Here is an 18,561-nt window from a genome sequence, read left to right on the forward strand (position 1 = left end):
AGGATGTCAGGGCTGGGAGGGCCTTTAGAATATAGAAGGTCAGAGCTGGGAGGGCCCTTAGAACCCAGGATGTCAGAGCTGGGAGGGCCCTTAGAACACAGAAGGTCAGAGCTGGGAGGGCCCTTAGAACAGGTGTTAGGGCTGGAAGGAACCTTAGTCATCATCTAATTTAACCCCCTCATTTTGCCTAGGGGGAATCTGAGGCCCCAACGCCCATTCATAGATGCCCATAGGTGGGGACAAGAGAACAGGATTTGGGCTCCATGTCTCTCCTGTTCTTTCCTGCCCCCTCCCCATCTGTACCCAGGCCTCCACTGACTCAGTCTCCTTTAGCATCCTGATAGGGAAGAGAAGATGACTTTGTGTTGATCATATCTACGTTTCATATTTGTTTATCTGTGTACGTGTCATTCCCCAAAGTAGAATGGAAGCTTCTTGAGGGCTCCCTTCTGTCGGGGGCACAGTGGGTGCCTAATAAGTGCCCATTGGATTGGATTGAATGGGCGGGACAGACCCGGGCAGTCCCTGAGTGGGGCTCCTGTTCCATACACCGGATGGAGGAAAGGTCAGACCCTTAGATCTGTGGGGAGAACACTGGGCAGGAGCCTGAACCCAGTCATTTACCATTCGTATGGCCTCCGCTAAGTCAGGCTACTTCCCTTGGTTTAGTTTCTTCATCCCTAAAATGGAAAAAATGATCATAAGATGATAGAGCTGGAAGGAAATGGGGGCCCAGAGAGGCAACGACACCTGCCCACCAACACACGAGTGCAAAAAGCAGAGACAGGGCCTTTGATTTGGGAGCCAGGCTTCTTTCCCATTGGCGAAGGTCCTTGAGCTCCCTTCCTTTCCAATGGGGATCCCGCTCAGGTCTGTCTGGTCTTTCCAATGCACATAGGGATGGGAACCCCCTCCCCCAGGAGCCATGGACTGCCAGACCTATTCACTCAATCCAGTCCAGTGCTGTGATTCAGCCGGTTTGCACTGGCTCGGTAGAACCAGTACCTAATTTTAGGTTGAGTTCCACAAACCCAGGGGAGAACTGGTTGCTAATTCACTTGAATCCCACCACTGATCCAGTCCAACAAGTATTTACCAGGCCACTGGAACAACGGTAAGAAAATAGTCCCTGCCCTCAAGAAGCTTAGATTCTACTTTGGAGAGGACACGCACAAAGACAAGAAAATACAACTCTTTGCAGAAGCACAAAGTCTCCTCTTCCACCCCAACCAGGCCACTGAAGAGGCTTGAGTCTGTTGTGTCAGTGACTGTGGCTGGGTATTTCATATGACCTGAGGTCAGCAGGCCAAATCTGGAGTCAAGGCCCAGATGGGCAGCTTTCTAGAGGTGAGACATTGGCTCCTTGGACCCAGTGGGCCTGGTTTTCTTATCGGAATCAGCTACAGTCTCCAAGTGGGAAGGGATACTGGGGGGCTTTGAGGCCAGCAGGCAGCTGAGCAGAGCCTGGACCAGGGGTGGCCTTCTCGCTACTGGACTCTGGACAGTGGAATGGATGGGCCTCAAGGCAGCCCAAGGCCATTGGGGGAGGAGAAGCTTTCCTTAACATTCCGCAGAAGGGATTTTTCAGCTTCTGTTGTAAAGCCTGCAGCTATGGGGAGCTCACTACCTCCCAAGGCAACCTCTGTCTCTTCTGGTTAGCTCTGATTGCTGACTGAGTGCTGGATTTGAGCTGAATTCACCCAGCTCCTGATCCTCAAGGTGACTAAGCCCAATCTGTGGAGAAAGAACAAGGCCACTGGGGCATCAAGAGCCTTGGATTTGAAGTCAGCAAAGCAGGATTCACACCCAGACCCTGTCCCTTAACTTGTGGTATAATCTCAGGCAAGCTTTTGGGCCTCACTTTCCTTACCTGTTAAGTGGGGTCAACCAGCACCTTGGCACTTTCCCACCTCAGAAGGTTGTTGTGACGAAACGCTGAGTCTAAGCTATTTCAGCCTTGGAGATACCATGGCTTATGGTCTTGGGAATCAGGAAGACAAGGCATGTCAAAGCTTGCCTTAGGAACTTTGTGTGACCCTGGGCAAGTCATCTATCCTCTCTGAGCCTTGATTTTGTCATCTGTAAAATGAAGAGTAATAATACGTCCCTGTGCCCCATCTACACACACACACCCTGTGAAGTTCAAATAAGATACTATAAAGAATTTTGCAATTTTAAAGGGCTATATAAATGTTATTATAATTTCACCCGTGGCAGGACTATCCTGAGGTCACTTCTGTTAATCCTCGGGGGCTCACCAGGGCACCCTGGTAAAACAAGCTAGGATGAGGAAACAGGGAAAGAGTTAGAGATTTATCATTATTAAGCATTTGAAGTGGATCTCATCCTTTGGTCCTCACAACGACCTCACGAGGGAGGCCAGGTCAGAATTATCATCATCCCTCTTTGTTTTCCAGTTGTGGAAACTGAGGCACAGAAAGGGGCCAGGACTGACTCAGGGTCCCCAAGCTAGTGACAGGTTTGAACCTCAATCTTTCAAGAGAAAAAAAGACCTGCAAGTCCCCAGCTCCTTCCCCTATACAGATCTTGGTCAGGAAAGGGTGAGGGGTGGGGGTGGGGGTGGGGGTGGGGTGAAGCAACAGCTGCCAGACAGGAAGAGGACCAGACAGGGATGGCTGTTTTAGACTCTTAGCTAGGAAGGAACCTTAGGAATCATCCAGTCCAAAGCCTTCTTTTACAGATGGGCCCAGAGCAGAGAATCTACTGGCCCCAACTCAACTAGTGTGTGGTCCTATGAGACCCAGACTTCCAGTCCAGGGGGCTTTCCTGCCAGCCAGGCTCCAGCATCTACTGTATAACAGAGCAGTAAGACAGAGTCCCTGTCCTCAAGGATCTTAGCATCATAACTTAAAATGTGCAAAGCCCTCCATCACTACTTCAGTCAAGCCTTACAGTCTAAACCCCACAAGGTATTGTACAGATGGGGAAACTGAGACAGTGGTTGTTACTTGTCCAGAGTCACACAGGGAATAAATGTGACAGGCAGGGCTGGAAACTAGGTCTGTGAGGCAGGGACTATCATTGTCCTCACTTTACCGCTGAAGGAACTGAGGCAAAGAGGTCAACTCTCACAGCAAGGAAGTATCCAAAGCAAGGTTGGAATTTCAGGGTTTCCTACATCCAAAGCCAACACCTGAACCAGCTCGTTGCCTAGAGCATTCAAGCACCCAGGCCCATAGAGCCTCAGACTTTCTACTTTTACAACCACATCCACAACGTTGGGCAGAGAAACATCCACACACACAACTATACACACAGCCACATGGACAACCACAAACAGCAGCCAATCATAACTTCCCACATTGTAGGATACAAGAGAGTGGGCTTGGGGGAAGAAAGCTGAATTTGAATTCTGACTCATTAACTTTCTCTATGCCTTCTGTCAGCGGGACTCGGGACTTCAGCTTTCTTATCCAAATGGGATTTATAACAATACCTGTGATAGTTGTCAGGGTCACATCAGAGAATGTAAGAAGCTAGACAAATGTCAGTGACCGTTAGGACTATTTTCTGACACCAGTCACCCACGGCAGAGGAGCTGGGTGCCCAGGAGGTGCCTGGACCTCTCCCGATGGTGGGTGGATGTTGGGGTAGATAAGGGAGCACCGGCTTGAAGACCCGCAGGATTCTGTAGGTGGATGCTTAAGGGGGAGGGAGTCCCTAGCCTGGGCTGGCCAGGAACAACGAGCAGAGAAGAGGGAGGGGGGAGGGAGGAGAGGGGAAGCAAGCACCCCCCCACCATCACTGCCCCCACCCTCAGCCTGGGAGCTCTGGGAACCCAGCCTGCCAAAAGAGTTCTCTGAGAACTCCCCTCCCAGGCGCCCCGGGGCAGCTTTAAAGGGGGAAAGAGGGAAGGAAACAGGGGGCCCAGGGGGCGGAGGTGGGGCGGAGGGAGGGGCGTACACCCACCCCAGGCCCTCAGCTCCCAGCGACCGTAAAACCTCAGCGCAGAGGGAGGGGGGCGCTGAGAATCAGGGAGCACCCCTCCCAAGAGGGTGAGAGCAGAGAGGCGACCTCCCTATGCGTGTGATGAGTCTATGTGACCTTGCGTGCACACACGTGTGTGTCTGTGTGATTTTTGTGAGTAAATCTCTTGTCAAATTCTCTCCGTTCTCCAGAGCAGTTCCTTAACCACAGTAGGGGCTTAATAAATGTTGAAATAAATTGCGACCAAATGAGATTTTGGGTTGTGACTGGGTTTGTGAAGGTGGGTGAGAGTCTGCCCTCCATGGCACTACGCTGGGCAGCGTGTGTGAAAGGGTGTGAGTGTAGCTGCGTGACCCTGGGGGTGAGCTGTAAGTGTGTCAGCGGTGGTACCCATCAAGGCAGGAGAGGAGCTCTGAGTACCAGGGGGCATGTGTGTGTGTGTGTGTGTCTGTCTGTGTCTCCTCTCCTGAGTACCAGGGTGTGTGTGTGTGTGTGTGTGTGTGTGTGTGTGTGTGTGTAGGGGAGAAAAAAGCCAGGTGTGGGACAGGCATTAGGTGTGCAAATCCCACCGATGTGAGAGATGAGAGGTGGGAGGGGGAAGCGTGGGTGCACTAGTGTGATCGGGTGTGTGAGGACCCCAGAGCCGTGGGTGTCAGAATGTGAGTTAGTGTGTGCATTGAGGAGCGGGAGGAGCTAGGGGAGGGAAGGGGAGGAGAGACCCTCTCCCCTCCGCCGCAGCGGTCTCTCTAGCCTGGCGCCATCGCCCTTTTAAGAGCTGAGCCTGGAGAGGGAGGGAGAGGAGGCTGAGCGGAGCTGGGGGAGCAGCGCGCGATTCCTGGAACAGCCGGACCAAAAAAAAAAAAAAAAAAACCCAAAGCCGGAGCTGAAGCTGGAGCCGCCGCGACCGTTTCAAGTTCCCCCCGCGTGGAAAATGTACCTGATTTCTGTCCAAAGCTCCGGGATGTAAAACTAAAGGGGGCGGGGGGGTAGCTATGGAGATGGAGACCTCGGCAGGCTCCTTTCTTTGACAGGTGTGGAGTAGGGGAAAAAGTCTGAAAGAGAAACAAGCAGCATGTACGCCAAGGGAGGAAAGGGCTCTGCCGTCCCCTCCGACAGCCAGGCTCGGGAAAAGTAAGTGCGGCGGCGCCGGCGCCGGAGCCGGGCGGCTGGGGAGTCCCTGGGAGCGCGGGGCGCGCGGGGGCCGCTGCGAATGCGGGGGGAGGGGGGCACGCGGGGCCGCGGGAAAGCGGGGGAGCCGGGGACCGCCGTGCAGGCGGGGTCTCCGGGGGAGCCGAAGGGAGTGCGGAGCCGCCGGAGAGGGGATGGAGGGGAGCGCGGAGCCAGGGCGCGCGGGGCTCGCAAGGGAGCGCGGGGCCGGGGCGCACAGGAGGGACAGGGACACGGGGTCCTCGGCCTTGGGGCGCGGGCGCGAGAGTAGAGCCGAGGCGGTCGCGGGGAGCGACGAGCGCTTCGAGGCGGCTGATCCTGGCCGGGGAGAGCGAGGCTGGAGGAGCCGGGGAGCTGCCGAGTTGGGGGGCCGGAGTCCTCGTTCTGCGCGGGGTCCAGATTGCGGGCCATCTCAGGGGACGTCGGACACAGGGCAGCCCCCGGAGTGGGGCAAGTGGCAGGATCCCATCCCGGTCCCCGGTTCCCCCCCCCGTCGGTCCCCCACGTACTAACTCGCCGCCGCCTTTAAAGTTTTCGCTGGGCGCCGCGCGGTGGGGCTGGGCTGGGCTGGGCCGGGCCGCCCTAGCGAGCCCTGGCTCCAGCCCTGAGACCGCCGTCAGTGCCAGCCGGAGCTGGGGGGAGGCTTGCACTCGAGCCCCGGGGCCAGGCTGGCGGGAGTCAGGGGGGCACCAGGGAAAAGTTTGGGACTAGAGCCGCGGCGAAGTTGGCGGCCCCTGGCCGGGGGCGGACAGTGGGAAGAGGTCGGACCGGAGCCAGTTAGAGCGAGAAGGGTAGGAATTGGGGCGGGGGCCAGGGCTAGGACTCTCCAGGCTGGGAGCCCCAGGACCTAGGGGCCCAGGCTGCGGCAGTGGAGGACTAGGGGCCCGGAGCTGGAGGTCCCCAGGCTGCAGTGGAAGGTAGGGGTTCGGCTGCCGGAAAGTTCCCCTCTGGGTTGCTTTGCTGTCTGTCCACCCACTGATCTAGGCTGGAACAACCCCCTGGAAATCCTGGGGAACCTCAAGGCAGCCTGGGCCCGGAAGGGTTAGAAGGCCGCCGAGGGGAAGGAGGCGGTGGCCTGGATGGGACCGTCCCCATCCCTCCTTCCCGGCAGTAGCGGATCACTGAGCTTAGACTGGTAACCCCAGCTCCAGGACCCTAGGACCCCAAGATTCCTACGCCGTCCCCGCCCTCCTGCTGCCCAAAGCACTAGGAGCTCCCAGGAAAGTTGCTGGCTAAGTGGTGGCCCCTCTGGGCCCCTGGGGCAGTCACGCCCCCTCCACCGGCGGCCCCGCCCCGCGGCCACCTGTCCGTCTGTCCTCTGGCCCCCTCCCACTCCTGGCGACGGGGAGGAGCTCCAGACTCCGCTGCCGGGCGGGGCCTGGGGCCTCCCTGGGGACTGGCCTGGGCTGGGGTCAGGGCGGGGTCGGGGGCTGGAGGAGCCGGAAACTTGGGGACTTTGGGGGGTAGGCGGGACTTGGCTGCCCGGGGGGCAGAAAGAGGGACCTGGAGCAGGAGGTGGCTTCCAGCGTTCAAGGCCGCTGCAGCAGAGACCAGTGCTGCCGGACCCAAGTCGGGGCTCTGGGGCCAGTGGGACCCTCCTCCATCGCTAGGGCTTCTGGGTAAGACCCAGGGTCCCCGGCCTCCCCCTCCCCTGTTGGGGCCAAACATGGAGAAGAGATACAAGGCTGAAAGCCCATTCTATCAGGCTTTGGTTTCCCAAGAGTCCCCTCCCCCGCAATTCCCCCCCTCTCCACTACCCCATACACACATAGGCTTCCTCCAACCCCACCTCAGTGGCCTCCCTTCTTCCTACTGCCACAGCAGGCGTGGCCTTCTGGCAGAGGCTTGTTATTATAGCTTAGCTCTTGACCGCCTGGGTTTGGGGTGGCAGCTCACTGACTTAGAAGGTTAGAGCCGAGAAAGCCCTAACATCCCTTGGAACAGACAAGGTAGAATAGAATGTCAGAGCTGGGGAGGTAAGGCTCTTAGTCCAGAATGTCCCGGCTGGGGAGGGCCTTTAGATTCTATGGGCCTAAGGCTTTTATGGCTGAGAACCTAGACTGTCATAGCTGAGAGGAGGACCCTCAGAACCTAGAAGGGAGAATGTCAGAGCTGGGAGGCACCTTAGACATCACTGAGTCCAGCCCCCTCATTTTACATATTAGGAAATCTGTAAAAATGGGGGGTGGGGTAGCTATAATTGTCATCCCAGAACCAGGTGCATCCCTTCTCTATGTAATAGCCTTTCAAAGGCAGCTGTCCTGCCCACTTTGAGTTTTTGCTTTTCCTAGTTAAACCTTAGTTCCTTCCAACGATCCTTCTGTGTCTCGGGTTCAAGGGCCTTCACCATCCTGCTTGCCCTCTCCTTGACACTTTAATCATGTCCTTCCTTAAATGCCACACCTTCAACTGAGCACACTGCTCCACATGTGGTGTGACTGGGGCATAATGCAGAGGCCCCATCACCTCCTTATTCCTGGAAGCTCTGCAGCCAGCCCCAGATTTCATTCGTTTTTTTGGCTGCCCTGTTACCCACTGTTGGTGCCTACCAAGCTTGCAGACCACTAAAACCCCCAGATCTTTGCTGCCTAGCCAGGCCTCCCCCACCAGTCTTTTTTCAATCTGATATTTCTCCCTATTGGGTCCTGTATTTGATTCAGCCCAGGGTCCTAGCTTGTTAAGGTCTTTTTTGACCCTCATTCTGGCATCCTGTGTGTTAGCTAGCCAGCCCTCCCAGCCTTATATCACCTGAAAATTTGATGAGTATGCTAATGCCTAGGCTGAAAGATGGCATGCCACCTATGACCTTATCCAAGTCATTGAAAGAAATGTAGAAACATCCTTGGGTAGGTACTCACTGGAGACCTTCAAAGCTGACCTTGGACTATTTATTGAGGCTATTTTTTTCAATCTGATCTTTGTTAATTGCCCTATGGTCTAGCCAAGTAAAGGGTTAGTGGCACGCTATGATACTGTACCCCAAGGCTGTTGGGGAGGAGATGGGCCCCTTCTACCTCCTCCTGCCTTTTGGCTCAGTTTGGGGGTGCCTGCTTCTGAGGCCCCTACTCCATGGAGCTCCTACTTTACCCCCAAGACTTCCTCAGCTTTTCTGAGCCTTCTTTATCCTCCAGCATTAGGTTTCCACAGGACTTCCCATTTTCCTTCATCCCCTGTCCAGTCCAGGAGAACCTAGGCTTATAGAATCTGACTTGGAAGTGACACCAGGGGACACCCAGTTCCAACTCTTGCCAGAACAGGAATAGCCTCTTTAGCATCCTCCCATAAATCATCTTCGAGTTTCTACTTGAAGACTTCTAATGATATGGAAACTCAGTACCTCTCAAGGCAATCCATTTTACTCGGGTAGCTCTAATTGTTAGGAAGGTTGTCCGTAAAGCAACCTAGCATGATGTGAAAAGCATGGGTTTGAGTTTCAGAGGAGCAGTGTTCAAATCATGCTTCCGCCGTTGTTGCCTTGGATAAACCACTTAACCTATGGGGACCTCAGTTTCCCTATCTACAAAATAAGTGGGTTAGATCACATGATGTATAAGATTCCTTTCAGCCATGAATGAATGAATGAAGGAATGAATGATGTGGCATTCACTGAGGAGACAGAGAATGAGAAAAACAGTGCCTTCCTTCAAGGAGATCACATTCTAGTGGAGAAGACAATATGCACACAACCACATGTATACGAGATATGTACAGAAGACATTGGAGAGAATCTCAGAGGGAAGATACTAGCACTAAGGGGGATCTAAAAAGGCTTCTTGCAAAAGGTGGAATTTAATTGAGACTTGAAGGAAGCCAGGGGTTGAAGACAAGAAGGGAGAGAATTCCAGGAATAAGGACAGCAGTGAAAATGCCCAGAGTCTGGAGATGGAGGGTCTTGTGAGAGGAACAGCCAGGAAGCCAGTGTCACTGGATTGTAGAGTGCATGCAAGGGTATAAGGTGTAAGAAGACTGGAAAGGTAGGAAGGGGCCAGGTGACAGAGGGCTTCATAAACCAAATAGAGGATTTTATGTCTGATCCTGGAGGCAATAGGGAACCACTGGAGTTGGTTGAAAAAAATGGGGTGGCAACATGGTCAGACCTTCACTTTGGGAGATTCTCTTTGATGGCTGAGTGGAGGATGGATTGGTGAAAAGAAAAGACCATCCCTGCCCTCATGGAGCTTATGTTCTAATGGAGAAGACAAGGCAGGTAGGGAAGTCATGTCCAGTGAAGGTCCAGAAAGTTTCAGGATGGCAAATGAGGCCATGGGAAAGTAGGTTGACAGAGTCCTTGGGATGATAGCAAAGATGATTTGATCCTTTAGGTCTTCGGGGAAGCTGACATCCACCTCTTACCCTTCTCCTGCATTCTCCTGGAGATTCTGCAGAATCAGTTGAATCTTTGTGCCCCATGATGGCCCTTTATATATGTGGAAGCAATGATCATGACCTGTCTGCAGGACCCATGATGGCCCTTCACGTACATGGAGGCAATGATCGTGACCCATCTGTGGGACCTATGATGGCCCTTCACATACATGGAGGCAATGATCATGGCCGGTGAAGTCTTTTTAGGTTCCAGAGCAGGCATGTCTGGGCTCAGAGGGACTTGAGGAGGCTTTGCAAACACTAAATGATACTGGGATATGCTTCAACTTCTCAGTGGGATATTTCAAGTTGACCGTTGTCTAGTGGAAATTGGAGCCTGGAGACCTGGGTCTGATGTTAAGACCAGGCGTGTGCCTTCAAATAAAGTCACTGCCCTGCCTGAGCCTGTCAAATGGGCAAAATACCCACCTTGCAGGAATATTGGGTGGAAAGCATTTGTAAACCATAAAGTGCCATGTAAATGTGGGCCATTATTATAAATTCATCTACATTTTGATTTAATAAAAATACCATTTTTCTTTAAGGTCCCCCACTCTGGTGGCATCCCAGGACCTGACTCGGAATCCCCATCCCCTGATTTACTCCCTTGATCCTGGGAATTCTCTTGGTCTTAGTTTCCTCATATGTAAAAGGAAGAGTCAGAGTAGAGTAGATGGCCTTCAAGGATCCTTCATCCCACCACCCTGGCCCACTTCTTGCTGCAGCCAGGCACTCATGTTGGTATCACTTGGAAATGCCCCCTGTCTAGGCTGACCCTTTTCAGTGGGGGACCCAGAATCCTAGCACTGGGCTTGGATGAACCTCAGGGGCCATCTACTTCTCCCCCCCCATTTTACAGATGAGAACACTGAGGCCCAAGGAGGAGTAAGTTTTGGGGGAAAGATAATGAATTCTGTGTTGAACACAATCAGACTGATGCTATTTGAACATCCTAAGTGGAGATGGAGTACGGTTAGCAAGAGAGAAGTTAGGACCATCCTAACTTGGTATATATACTTCATATTTCCTAACATATAATAGGTACTTAGTGAACATCTCTTGAATGAATGAATGAATGAATGAGAAAGTTCTCTGCCTGGCATACAAAGCCCTGCACAACTGGCTCCCACCCTACCTTTCCAGCTTGACTTCACATCACTCCTATGTATGCATTCTGCAGTCAACTCAAATGGACAAATCTCTGTTTCTTGAATAGTGTTCTCCAGCCTCTATACCTTTGCTCAGGATGTTAGCTTTGCCTGAGATGTTCACCCTCTCCTTCCACAACCCATCAGTTCAGCCACATTTATTAAGCACCTACTGTGTACAAGATACTTTATACCACCTCTTAGAAGCCTCTCCAGATCTTCACCCTTTCATCTTGATAACAGCTTCCCTCTCAGACTTTCATTTCCAGGGGTGGGGAACCTGTTTCCTAGAGGCCACATGTGACCCAGTAAGTCCTCAAAGGAGGGCCTAGCAGGACACATGTGGCCCTGAGCCTGCAGATTCTGATTTAAGCCCTCTCTGATACAATTATTTGGTAATGCAGTATACTGTTATTGACTTCTCTTCTTACTAGACTGTGAGTTCCCTAGTGAGGCAGAAATCTTGTCTTTTCTGAATATTGCATGTCCTCCATGGCTCAACCAGGTGCTCTGTATACTGTAGGTGCTTAATAAATGTTAATGACTAAATGGATGAATGAATGAGATACAGATTGGAGAATCACCTGCATAAAAGAAAGAGCTGGCACTCTGAGGGTGAATGGAATCAATTTCAGGAAGTGAAGGAAGAGGGAAAGGAAAAGAGAGAGAGTGGAGGAAAGAGAGAGAGGGGAAGGAAGGAGGGAGAGGGAGGGAAGGAGGGAGAGAGAGAAGAGAGGGAGGGAAGGAAGGAGGGAGGGAATGAGAGAAAGAGAGGAGAAAGAGAGAGAGAGAGAATATATGTGTGAGTATAGAGGAGAAAAGCGAGAATTTGGCTGCTGGCTAAGTCTTGGGAAGGTTCACTGTGAGAGAAGATGCTATAGAGGAGCAATCTAACAGCTGGGAGAAGAATGAACCAGAGCAGTGTCACTGAAGGCAACAGAGGAGAGCATCCAGGGGGGAGGGTTGGGGCAATGTGCCCCAGTAGAGGTGCTAAAAGGTTACAGAGGATGCCACCTAAGAAGAGATATAGATCCATGGTGACCTTGGAGATGGCAGCTTGAGATCAGTGGTAACAAAAGTCAGATGGTGAGGGACTGAGGAATGAATGAATGGATGAATGAATGGTCGTGAGCAAATGTAGACTGTTCCTTTTAGAAGTGGGTCAGGCATTATTGGTGGAGTTGTGAACTGCTCCAACCCTCCTGGAGAACATTCTGGAGAACTATGCCCAAAGAGCTATAAAATGGTGCATATCCTTGGACCCAGCAACACCACTACTAGGTTTGTATCCCAAATAGATCAAAGAAAAGGCAAAAGGAACCACATTTACAAAAATATTTATAGCAGCTCTTTATGTGGTGGCTAAGAATTGGAAACTGAGGGGATGGCTAAACGAGTTCTGGTATATGACTGTGATGGAATACTATTGTGCTGTAAAAAATGATAAGGGGGGTGGGTTCCGAAAAACCCAGGAAGACTTACATGACCTGATACAAAGTGAAGTCAGCAGAACCAGAAGAACATTGCACACAGTAACAGCAACATTGTAAGGGTGATCAGCTGTGAATGGCGTAGGTATTCTCCGAAATACAATGAACCAAGACAATTCTAAAGGACCCATGATGAAAAATGCTATCCACCTCCAGAGAGAGGACTGATGGAGTCAGAGTGCAGATTGAAGCATCCTTTTAAATTTTATTTTTATTGAGGGATTTTGTGTGTGTGTGTGTGTGTGTGTGTGTAGCTTTTTGTTTGTTTGTTTACAACATGACTAATATGGTTCAAGAAGGGAATAAAGAAGGAGAAAAAGGAAGCTGGCCCAGGAAGACGAAGGATGGAAGCATGAAAGGGGAAGAGAGCCTGGGATCATGGGTTAATAAAAGCACAAGATCATTAGATTTGGAAGGGACTTAGAGGTGGTCTAGCCCACCCCTTCATCTTACAGATAAGGAACTGAGGGCCAGAGAAGAGGGATGACCTGTCCAGGGTCACACAGGTGGCTTGTGCCTGTTCTAGGAAGGGCTTCCTGAGCTAGGGGAGACAAGTGTACATCTGTAAGTATTGGGAAAGGAGATAGTGGAGAGGAATCGGAGACTCTCAGAGAAGGAAGGTAGGGATGTGCGTAGGGAGAACCTGGCTCTGCCCAGAACTGATCGACCCCAGAGTCTCTTAGCTGGCAGGCCAGGGCTGCCCCTCCTGATTTAGGGTGCTCTCCCTAATTGATGTCAGGTGCTGCAGAGGAAGGACAAGAGGAGGAGCCCCTTAGCATGGACCCTGGCTTCCTTTGAGACTCAGTTCCAGGCCATTTTTAGCAAGAGGCTATTCCCAGTCGTCCCCCTGCCCCCCCAGCACTGGACCTTTTGTACCAGCTGTCCCTCATTCCTGGAATCTTCTCCCTCCTCCCCTCCCCCTAGGAGCGTCTCTGGTTTTCTCCAGGTGTCAGCTGAGATCCCATTTTCAGCAGGCCTTTCCCAGCCCCCCAACTGCCAGTGCCTTTACCCTGCCACCCCTTGGGTGCAGGGCCTCATCACTTCACTCCTAGACTGCTGCAAGAGACCGATTCAGAGTCCAATCCATGATTCAGCCCCTGAAGTGATTTTCCTAAAGCATAGGTTTGACTATGCCACCCCTTCACTCAATAAACTCCAGTGGCTCCCTATTGCCTCCAGGATCAAATACAAAATCCTGTTTGGTACTCAAAGCCTTTCATCTTCATAGCCTAGCCCCCTCTGCCTCTCCACTGTGAACTCTTTGGACCGACCAGTGACCCTGCCTCCGTCTCAGCTCGGGGCATTCTCTCAGGCCATGCGCCATGCTCTCCCTCATCTCTGCCTCCAGGCTTCCCAGCCTTCCTTTAAATCTCACCTAACATCCCCTCTTTTACAGGAAGCCTTCCCCAGCCCCTCTTCAGTCCAGTGCCTTCTCTCTGTTAACTGTTTCCTCTTCATCTGGTGTGTAGCTTGTTTGCATGTTGTGTCCATTAAATTGTGAGCTCCTTGAGGGCAGGGAATGTCTTTTGCCTCCTTTTGTATCCCGGGCACTTAGCACAGGGCCTGACACTTAGTAGGTACTTAATGAATGTTTATTGGTTGGTGTATCTTGTATTCTGCCTGGTTACTTAGGCATGGTCTCCCACGTTAGATTGTCAGCTTCTGTAGGACCTTGCTGTTTGGGGATTTCTTTGCATTTTCATGATTAACACTGCCGGGCCTGGCACATGTTAAATGCTTGTTGACTTAACTCACGGGTTCAGTGAAAGGTGGTCGGAGGACCTGGCTTTGAATCCTGCCTTTGATTCTTCTTGCCCTTCAGTTTCCTCCTCTATAAAGTGTGCGTAGGGGGGGGGGGGTCCCTTCCATCTCTGGCTCTGTGGTGGTCGTGAATCCAAAGTCTCTCCCCTCAATGGGCTTCCTGTCCGCTTGGGGATGGGCATGTACAGAACGGCTAGTCTTCTGATGGATAGATCCCCACGTACCCGGCTCCGGGGCATTTCCCCCCATGCCCTGAGCCTGGCCCTCTCTGTGTAGGTTGGCGCTCTATGTATATGAATATCTGCTTCATGTGGGAGCCCAGAAGTCAGCCCAGACCTTCCTGTCGGAGGTGAGAACCAGCTGGCTGAGGCAGGGCCGCCCACTCCTGCTCAGCTCCCCCCTTCCCTCTTCTTCCCTGCTCTCCTTTCACCTACCCCCACCCCTTTCTCTCCCAGGTTCCTTGGCTCTGTTTTAACTGAGACTGGTTGGGGGGGGGGGCCTGAAAGCGCTGAGGGGGCTGAGATGGCTGGGACTGAATGACTAACCCTGGCTAATTGCTGCTCTTTAGGCCCATGATTTAGAATTAAGGAACTATGAGGAATGGGGGGGGCGGTGCAGAGTTGGGGAACCCAGGGAGATGAGAGAGCCAGGATTTCTAAAGTGGGGGGAGGGGAAGGAAGCCAGGTAGGGTTTTTTTTTGTTTTGGGGGGATGACATGGGGAAGGGGTGGGCAGGGTCTCTCTCTTCCTAACCTGCTTCTGGCTCTGGCAGATCCGGTGGGAGAAGAATATTACGTTGGGGGAGCCCCCAGGGTTTCTGCACTCCTGGTGGTGGTAAGTCATTGGGGGGCCCCATTGAGGCAAGACTGTTCAGGGAGGAGCGATGGGGGAAGGGGCAGAGGCTCTGGGATAAGGGAATGGGGAGGAGCCTCCAAGGTTAGAAAAGAATGATGGGAAGGGAGGGATGGCGTTGGGGTGAGTGGGGTCCAGTGGGGCAAGGGTACTCCAGGGAGGAGTGATGGGTGGGGAGAGATTGGCTGGGGTGAGGGGTCTGAGGACAAGAGGATAAGGCAGGGACCCTGTGCCTCAAAGTCTTCCTAAACATTTCCTTTCCCCAACAGTGTATTCTGGGACCTGTACTGTGCGGCCCCTGACCGAAGAGAGACCTGTGAGCATTCTAGTGAGGCCAAGGCTTTTCATGACTACGTGAGTCCCTGCCCTCTTCAGGGCCAGATCTGGGGCTAGCGGGTGGGTGGCTAGAGAGCCTTGGAAAGACTTTGGGTGTTGGATGGACATGAGGACATACATGTTTTAAGAGGACCCGAGAGGCTGCTGGCCTCGGTCCCCCAGCACTGGAGCTAATGGAATCCTCTGCCCTAAACCCCTGGTTTTCTTTCTTGTAAGAATCTCAAGCTATGGGAGATGCCTCCTCTGTCTCTTTATGGTCCTGTGTCTGAGGAGGTGACCCTTGTCTGCTGTAGGATAGACTCGCTGCGTTGAGGAAGGCCTGCTGCCCTTTCAGAGGGCCCCAGAAGCTTAGGGACAAACAAGTCAATTAGGAGAGAGTAGACAGGGCTCCGGGGCTCCCCAAAGGTCTTGCTTTCTCTGCTGACCACCCTTCTCTAGAGGGCCTTCTCTCTACCCACGCAGGTCAGCACCTGCTTGGAAACTTCAGGAATTGCCTTGGGAACTGAGAGATCATGGGATTTACCCAGGGTTACTGAGCCACTGGAGCCACAGGCAGGGCTTGAATTCCAGGGCTTCCTGACCCTGGGGCCTGCTCTCTGTCTAAGGCCACCTCCCCCCTTTCCCTGCAAATGGGCGAACACAGGAAGAGGCCATAGATTAGAGGACAGATAGATAGATAGATCAAAGATTGAGACCTGGAAGGGACCTGAAAGGTCATCTGATCTGACCCCTTCATTTTACAGATGGGGAAACTGAGGCCTAGGGGAGTGAAGTGACCTAAGGTCACCTACATAGTAAGTGAGAAAGCTGAGAGTCAAGCTTGGGCCTGGTAGCTCCAGGTGAAGCTCAAGTGCTGTGGACACAGGGTGTTGTTTGCACACATGGGCCAACACACACACACACACACACACACACACACACACACACACACTCTCTCTCTCTCTCACTCTCTCTCCTCCTTCCTGCTCCCTCTCCCTCTTTTACTCTTTTTCTACCCCTTCTCTCCCCCCCCCCCCCCCGTCTCTTCTCTCCTCTCCTTTCTTCTCTCTCTCCCCTTCTCTCTTTCCCCCCTTCTTTCTCTCTTTCTCCATTCTCTCTCCCTCTCTCCTTCTTCCTCACATCATCCCTGATAAGTCTCATCAAACATAGTCACAGACTCTCCAAGTTGGGGGGCGGGGCCACCTAGCTTGACCCCCTACCCCACTGGCATCCCCTCCACAATGTGCCCTGAGGGCCTCTAGGTAATCGAACTCACTATCCCCCTCTCTTGGGGGACAGGGAGAGGGGTAATAGCTCTAACTGGCCTCTTTAGACCTACCCCCCTTCCTGGTTCTGCCCTCTGGGACCCAGCAGAATAAGACTAATCCCTCCTTGGACCCATGTTTTCTGAGTCTTCTCTCCTCCAGTACACATCCTGGGTCTTCTTCTGGCTAGTCTCCCACTCATTACTGTCCTTCCTAAAATACCCAGCCCAGAGATGAACACAGTATCGGAGGTGTGGTCTGCCCCAGGACAGCGGACAGCTGCCGTATCCCACGGTGGACTCCTCCCGAGCTTGCAGGCCATTAAATCCCCCACATCTTTCCCAGACCAGCTGCTTTCCAAGCAGCGCCTCCCCTGTTGGTGAAGTGTTTTTGGCCCATTTTACAGCGAAGATGTGCTGGTGAATGTTTAACAATCAGCTCACCAGAAAGAAAATGTGCTCAGCACATATTTTTACATTTATTCTATAGTCTTAACATTTTCTCCATCATTTTCTTAAGTCCAGACAGTTGACAGAAACAATAAACTAATTTGTAGCCTTTGCTGATTTCCAAAGTATAAATGCTTATATTGAAAATTTAACTATTGGCTCTCAGGAAGCTGGCTCCAGCACAGCCCCAGGTGGCAACATGAAAAGGGCCCAGAATGCTGGATTGGGAGACAAAGGACCAGGTTTTGTTAGGTGATCTAGAGGGTAGAATGTTAGATTTGGAGTCAGGAAGACCTGAGTTCAAATCCTCCCTCAGATACTTACTATATGTATCCCTGGGCAAGGTAGTTAGCTTATCTCAGTCTCAGCTTCCTCGTCTGTAAAACAGGGAGCCCTAATAGTCCTTCACTTCAAACGAGCTAGTCTTTGGAAAACGCTTTGTAAACCCTAAAGTGCTGGTTAACACGTAAAGTGCTTTATAAATCTTAAATCTCTATCAAAACGTTAGCAATTCTTCTGACTAATTACAACATGTGTAACTTTGGCCCTGGCTCTCTTCCTCAGTTTCTTTGTCTCTGCAATGAGGACATGGTAGTAGTGCCTGTCTCTCGGGGTCATTGTGACCATCAAATGATATAACATGTGTAACGAGTTTTTGCCAGTTTTAGACTGCTCATGTAGAAATGCAGCATTTATTATTGCCGAGTAACCCTGGGCTTCAGTTCCCCACCTGTAAAATGAGGAGCAAGATGATCCCTAAAATCCTCCCCAGCTCCGAGTTATTGGCATTGAGTTTCACATGTGCCCTCACACATATGTCTGCATCACCAGGCTTACACCACCTTACCCACACCCACGAGCAGCCTCATACACACTCCCACGTACACTCTCGACACAGACTTGGTCCCAGTCACACAGAAGCTTGGTCCCTTCTAGTCCCCAGCCCCAAAGATCTGATCTCTCATATGATATGGGAAGGGCTGGGAGTGGATGGACTGGGTGGTAGAGGGTGCTGAGGAATGTCATGGATGGTTTCTGTGGGTGGTCTCGCTGTGACAGTCCTGCTGTGAAAGAGACTTCCCCCTCACCTCTAAATTCTAATGATGGAGGGAGGGGGACTTTCCTCAGGGCCAGCACTACTCACTAGGGAGTGTTGCTTTCATGATGAAGTCTGTATAGGGGAGCCAATAGGCTCTTACAGCTTGGAGGGGGGGTGTCTGGGTCACCTTCCCCCAGGCCTGGGGAGGGGAAGTGACTGTGCAAAGGCCACTTCTCAATTTAGTGGCAGAGTCAGGGCTCCCATGCCAAAGTTGGAGCCTAACTAGGATCTGTCTCCAGAGGGCTCCAGAGGGAAAACTAGGGATGTTGGAGCTGATGGGGTGGTGAGTTTGGCAGGATTGCTGGGAGAAGGGTCAATATTGACTCTGCATATATGTTTCGGAGTGGGGCAGAATGGGATGTGTTTTTCTAACTAGGGTGAACTGAGGAAGGAGAACACACCCAAGCCGCTGAGTAGCCCCACCTCCTATCAGTTAATCTAGGTCCTGGGCCATTCTCCCTGGGGGAGGGGGGGAGCAGGAAAGAGAAATTCAGACGTTAAAAACCAGAGCTTTAAGGAGGACTTTTGACTTCTGCCTTGCTACTTCCCAGATCCCTTGCCTCTACAGACTGAGCTCCACAAAGCTAATTCTAGGGGTATTTCCTGTCCCCAAGGTGGTATTCCCATCCCCTCCCTTCACCCCCCACCCCCATATACAAATACATTCATCCAGAAACTCCGCAGGGATCATAATAATTCATCA

At 52.1% G+C, this 18,561-nt stretch overlaps 1 protein-coding gene across 5 annotated transcripts in view; it reads left to right on the top strand.

The window, feature by feature from the left end:
• Nucleotides 1–4,821: 4,821 nt before the first annotated feature.
• Nucleotides 4,822–18,561, top strand: part of SSBP4 (single stranded DNA binding protein 4) — a 48,408-nt gene continuing 34,668 nt past the window's right edge. For 2 of the 5 annotated variants that reach the window (XM_036741598.1, XM_036741601.1), the window contains exons 1-4: nt 4,832–5,079; nt 14,156–14,228; nt 14,651–14,712; nt 15,000–15,084. In XM_036741598.1, coding sequence (XP_036597493.1) covers nt 5,021–5,079; nt 14,156–14,228; nt 14,651–14,712; nt 15,000–15,084 — 279 coding nt within the window. In that variant the 5' untranslated portion in view covers nt 4,832–5,020. Of the gene's footprint in view, nt 5,080–14,155; nt 14,229–14,650; nt 14,713–14,999; nt 15,085–18,561 lie in introns of all 5 variants that reach the window. The other 3 variants (XM_036741599.1, XM_036741602.1, XM_036741600.1) reach the window with 2 other exon arrangements.

Source organism: Trichosurus vulpecula, chromosome 1, assembly GCF_011100635.1.
Source record: "Trichosurus vulpecula isolate mTriVul1 chromosome 1, mTriVul1.pri, whole genome shotgun sequence".
Taxonomy (NCBI): Eukaryota; Metazoa; Chordata; class Mammalia; order Diprotodontia; family Phalangeridae; genus Trichosurus; species Trichosurus vulpecula.